General features: G+C 38.6%; 1 protein-coding gene across 4 annotated transcripts in view; it reads left to right on the forward strand.

The window, feature by feature from the left end:
- KLHL13 (kelch like family member 13) overlaps positions 1-4,139 on the forward strand; it is a 65,403-nt gene extending 61,264 nt beyond the window's left edge. For all 4 annotated transcript variants that reach the window (XM_041396535.1, XM_041396537.1, XM_041396536.1 and 1 more), the window contains 2 exons: positions 912-1,025; positions 2,591-4,139. In XM_041396535.1, the coding sequence (XP_041252469.1) occupies positions 912-1,025; positions 2,591-3,078 (602 nt within the window). In that variant the 3' untranslated portion in view covers positions 3,079-4,139. The remainder of the gene's footprint in view (positions 1-911; positions 1,026-2,590) is intronic.
- Positions 4,140-6,000: the final 1,861 nt, after the last annotated feature.

Genomic DNA, 6,000 nt, shown 5'->3' on the forward strand with positions numbered 1-6,000 from the left:
TTTTCTATGTATAGTTCATAAACATCCAAGTGATTAAGCAGTCTTTAATTATTTAAAATGAGATCTAATTTGTCTTTAAGGTAACTTAATTATTGACAATTTCTCTGTGCATCATAAAGTCACTATATTGTGGGGGTTTTGAGGACCTTGTGCCCCTCTGATCATACTGTAGTATTTAACCTGCCAAAACTAGAGCTTTCTTCATTATTGAATGTCTTCTATTTGTATTCCCTGTGATTATTGCAGCCCTTTCCTGGCAGCCTGCATCTCTCCCATCTTACACTGGAGAGAGGTTTCCTCCTCAGGAATCCATTCTGCACTGACTCCTGGGTACTGTCCTCTGTGATCTCTGATCTGATAAAAGCCTTGATCATTTTAACATTCCAGCTCACAGAGAAAACTGCACAAATGGAGTTGTGCCTCAACACAGGCACTGCTTATGTCCTTGCCAGATTCAGGGATGTTTCTTGTTTTTTCTTTTAAGCTTGGCTTTTGTAAACTGATGTAGTGACTTGCACATTCTGTGCTGTATGTTGCTGTGCAAATCCTTAATAAAACACTGCAGTACAATAGAAAATTAACACACAGAATAGGAAATTAGAACACAGAGTGTTCTCTGAGCAAGTTTGCTGATGGTACAGCCCAGCTGGACACAATCCTATGCAGCCTGTTCTTGGTGACCCTGCTTTAGCAGAGTTGGATGAGGTGGAGAAGATGATTTCCAGAGGCCCTTTCCAACCCCATCTGCTCTGTTTCTGTGATAGTGCTCAATAATTCCCTTGAGACTCCCTCAGCTGCACAGTGTTACTTGTTGGCACTTCCTCTGTGGATGTTTGTGCCACTGCACTGAGCTCAGCACCAAGCTGCCATGCTGCTTTCAACACTTCTGTGCTCTCATTTGTCTCCAACAGCCACTGTGGAATGTTACAACCCCAGAATGAACGAGTGGAGCTACGTGGCAAAAATGAACGAGCCCCACTATGGTCACGCTGGAACCGTCTATGGGGGGTTAATGTATATTTCAGGTAAATAAATCATGCCTGTCATCATCTCTTGAAACAATTCCTTGTCTAACTTTTTCTGTCGCAGCAGCAGACAGTACAAATCAGTCTGTGGTTGCAGTAGGCTTGCCATGGTATCAGTAGTGATGCAGTTTCATATGAAGACAGTCAAACAGCACATACACTTCTGGCTCTGACAAAATTACTGCAGATAATATTATGCTTACTAATTGATTAGCTCTGGATTCCAAAGCAATTATCACTTTACAAATTGAAATAAAGTTTTCTGTAGCCATATATATAAATTATAATATATAATTTATACATTATATATAGCAATATAATTAGACATAACATTGTTATAATATATAATTATAATTGTGTATGAGTATTATATAATTATAACATGTATTATGATATAATATAGCAATTAAACACATAAACTATAAACTTTGGAATGCCTTGAAAATTTTATAACTTTAAACAACGTTTGCCTTCCTTGAAATAATGGAAACGGCTAAGTTCTCATGTTAATCATAGCATATAAGTGATATCTGTACTTGCACTGGTTTTTAATTTGAAATATGCTCATCCTGTGTGTAACTGAGATTGTAGTTTCATTACATTTTTTTTCCAAGTGGGTTGTCTGAAAATGTGCTGTTAGCTTAATTTTTAAAGAAGATTCAATCTATCTGTCAGTGATCATTGCAGGGCCTATATTCTCCTACTGAAATTTTAAAGGATGTCTTCTTAAGAACTAAGCTGAAATTCGTGGCAGGAGGTTGCTTAGCTGACAAGAACTGGTGGGGGATGTGCTGGAGCAGCTTCGTTTAGGGGCTCTTGTGCCAGAAGGCTAGGAGGAATTTGCTTTAGAATTTACTGTGAGGTACAGGTGCTTATTTTTCTGTGAGCAAGTCCATTGAGCTCCTAATTGCTGTGCTGCTGTCAGTTGTGTTTTGCCCATTTTGCTTGTTTTGCTGCAGGTGGCACATGCATATGCTGTCTGCTGTGTTTTTTTCATGTAGATCCCACAGATTTTTCTTTTCCTTTTGTCCTGGAGCCTCTCCAAATGCTCTTGCAGGGAGCTATGGAGAAGGTAAATGTAGAGGGAACCATAGGTAACTATTAACTGAAGAATATTTGAAATGTGTGTCCTCTCTCTATTCACTTGAAGTTGATGAAAAAAGATTTTTTATGAAAATGCTACTATGTGGTATTTAAAACACAGTGGCATAGTATCAGAATTTGAAAGGGAAATGGATTCTTGATGGTGAGAAACATAACTAGCAAACTGAATGAACACAAGCAAAGAAATAAATTTGCAGAGTAGAAGCATAGGTAACAGTTTTTTGTTCTTTTAATCTGCCAGTATCAATTGTGTGATGAGGCGCAGTGTGAGGCATGGCTTCTCTCCATATTCTCATTTAAAGGAACAAATGTCATTTGAAATGGAGTACTTCTATGATAGTAATCTAAGCTAGAGTGAAGAAGTTTTAAGGAAAATGAAATTCTTTCAGTAAAATGTATTGTTTTGTTATTTAATGCTTATTGGGGTGAGCACTCCTCTAACATGTGTCTTGTTTCTTTAGGGGGAATTACCCACGATACTTTCCAAAAGGAACTCATGTGCTTTGACCCTGACACAGACAAATGGACTCAGAAAGCTCCGATGACAACAGTCAGAGGTCTGCATTGCATGTGTACTGTAGGAGACAAGCTGTATGTTATTGGTGGAAACCACTTTAGAGGAACAAGTGATTATGATGATGTTCTAAGCTGTGAATATTACTCACCAACTCTAGACCAGTGGACTCCAATTGCTGCCATGTTACGTGGGCAAAGCGATGTTGGGGTTGCTGTCTTTGAAAATAAAATCTATGTTGTCGGAGGATATTCTTGGAATAACCGGTGTATGGTGGAAATAGTTCAGAAGTATGATCCAGAAAAAGATGAGTGGCATAAAGTATTTGACCTTCCAGAATCCCTTGGTGGCATTCGAGCCTGCACTCTCACTGTTTTCCCTCCGGAGGACAACACAGGGTCACCGTCCAGAGAGTCTCCTCTTTCAGCACCTTAGAACCCTCCCTTGGCTCACGATGTTGTAGTAACACCTCTGCACTGCACCATGGGGTCTCTTATTTTTCTTCAGTAGTTTCTGTTAGGCTTAGCCTACAGCATTTCATACAATTACTGGAAAAAAAAAAAAAAAGACTTTGACATTATTTGTGCTGTTTGTTTGGCCTAGAGTGTCTCTCAAGTGGTTAACAAAAGAAATGTACTCGCCCGAGCCAAATGTTTAACAAATGAGAGGGTATTGTCTGTAAAATGTATGAGCTAGGTACGTTATTCATGTTGTATGTTGGGTGGTGAGGTACCTTGTAGCTTACATTTGGGAGCCCAGTGAGTCAAATTTGTATTGAACATGTCACTGAATTTCATGTTGAAATCGGTTTTCCTTTCATTTTTGACTGCAGATCACAAGGGTAGGTAGACCACATCAATGTGAACTCTCTCTGAAGGTTGCCAAGGGGCCTGAGCTACCTCCCTCTTTACACAGAGTATTTTTGACATATCTGTTTACCCACCTGACTTTGTGGGTGCTTTCAGAGCATATGAAGTTTCTTAGGCAGAGGGAAGAAATAAAATAATTTTAAAATATTAGCACTGTACAGGAGCGGACCTTGTAGAGGCCAGGAGTTTTTTATAACATATATCGAGTGTTTTTCCTGAGTCAGTTGAATGATGCTTCAAACAAAACATTCTAAACATATTTGTGTTTTTTAATTTGGTTTTCTTTTCAGGAATTGGCTTCCACTTGCATGGGAGCACACACTATTAACAAATGGGAATTCAGTGCAGCAGAGTATTCTGTGCTATGGCTGTACTGAATATGGGTAGTTAAGGGCTAGAATCAGTAACTTAAGCCACCGAATTTGACCAAATGGTTCCATCCGATCAAATTTAATCTACCTTTTCTCCTTTACTGTTGAGATAACTTGCATAATGTGTCCTCTGTATAGTCTCAGTTAATAAGGTTATTTAGCACAAAGTGCAGCTTCAGTGAGAGAGCTGCTTTTGCTCAGTGAACCTGGACTACCACATTTTACCTTTTTTTGTTCAATAAAACTTTTAACTGCAGTTACCCAGTCTAAGCTACCTCATTAATGTATTTGGTTTTCTTCCTCTGCCTCAGTGTCTCCAGGATACACAACGTATATCCACGCGGGTAGGTGAATCTGCTAGGAAACCAATGCAGAAGTGATCATGAATGGGTGTTTTTGACCTACTTTTAAGAAACTATTTTGGTCTGATGTGTTCATTTTATTGTTATGGACTGATGAAAAACCAGTCTTAATGTTTTTCCTTGGAGAACTGCTTATGTGTGCAGCCCTGCAAATTCACAGGAATCTTTACTTGCTCCAAAATACTGTGCCCTGCTGACAAACTGCAGCTCTGATTATGCCATTGTGGTTGTTCTGGACTTCCCATCATGTTACAAGTCATTTTGCTAATGAACACAGTCACAGGGGCATCCTCTGGGGAAAACTGTTTAAAACAGCTTATTGTGTTACCTATTAATAATAACCAAGTAAAGCTTAATAGACTTTTGTTGGGATTTTGCTATTTGTGTTTTGTCCCTGCTTGATGCAATCAAGCAGCAGGATTTACTGTGGTGTCAGTTTTGGAAGTACTGATATTTATTCTTTGTGCAGTTTACTAGTAATGGTCACTACCAAAATCTACATGTAAGCTTTAGGTTTCATAATTGTTTTGGTTAAAACCAAAATCAGTTCTTCCTCTTTAAAAAATTGAAGTCTCAATTCCATGTGGCTGTGCCAAGTTTGTTGCAGGTGGAATAGTGACACCAGTGGATACTCCTGGAAACTGGCCAATGAAAACAAATTGATTCACCACCCTAAGAATACTATTCTTATGCTGTGCAAAGCACTGGATAGAAAAATGTTGCTCTGTTGCTTAAGGATTTTTCAATCATTTAAGTGTCACATGCTACTAATTTTTTTCCAGCTCAAAGACCCGATTTTAGACCCTTCTTGAGTTTAAATCCTCTGAAATCCATATTCAGTGTCTCTTTTGTTAATTAAACTGAAAAGTACTTGAAGGAGTTGCAATTCCTTTAGGATAATGTAAATATATCCTGCTCTTTGTATGCTGGGGATGAGGGACACAGTGTTTAAAAGTGGGAATCTTCACTGGTGTTCTCTGTTTGGAAGAAGCTTCACATGGGTTCTGATCATTCTGAGGTGGTTTAAAGCCAGCCAGAATATCAGTTTTGTGTCTGAGCCTTGTATAGCCAGGAGCTGGTATATGGCCACAATGGTGAGGTTTTTTGTTTGTGTTTTGTTTTGGTTTTTTGTTTTTGTTTTGGTTTTTTTGACTCATTATTTGTTATACGTAAAATGGAAGACTTATTTTTGAACGTTTTGTCATCAGTGGATTAAATGTAGTGCTTCAATCAAATTAATCTTTGGGGTTTTTTGTTGTGATTTTTTTTTTAATCTCCCTCTGGATTAAAGTGTTTATAATTACATTTGTTAACATTTACTCACCAGGATTGAAAAGCAAACATCAAAGACTTGCCCAAAACTGCAAACTGGTTTCTTCTGTAATGTAATATAAAATGCCATGATGCTCATTGAGTGTTTCTTAACCATAGCATAAGAACCCCTTTCCATCTCTGAACCCACAGCTGTAGGCATACACATGGATTCAGCAAATACCCATCTCCATTTCCAGTCAGGCTGCCTCTTCATATATCTTGGACTCTATCATGTTGCAGTTGTAGTACCTGAATCAGAAAAGCATCTGGGTAAAAAGCAATTATAGCTATTTGACTTGAATGAAATTAGGGTTGCATGGTGTGCCAGCTGGGAGAGCCACGGGAGCTGTCTGCCCTCTCCCAGTGATGCAGGCACACACTGCAAAATTCATTCAGGCTTTGCTTTTTTGGTGCCCAATTAGCAGCAAATGCCAAAAGGGC

The sequence above is a fragment of the Onychostruthus taczanowskii genome, unplaced genomic scaffold (genome assembly GCF_017590055.1).
Source record: "Onychostruthus taczanowskii isolate IOZ18803 unplaced genomic scaffold, ASM1759005v1 scaffold13, whole genome shotgun sequence".
NCBI classification, from domain to species: domain Eukaryota; kingdom Metazoa; phylum Chordata; class Aves; order Passeriformes; family Passeridae; genus Onychostruthus; species Onychostruthus taczanowskii.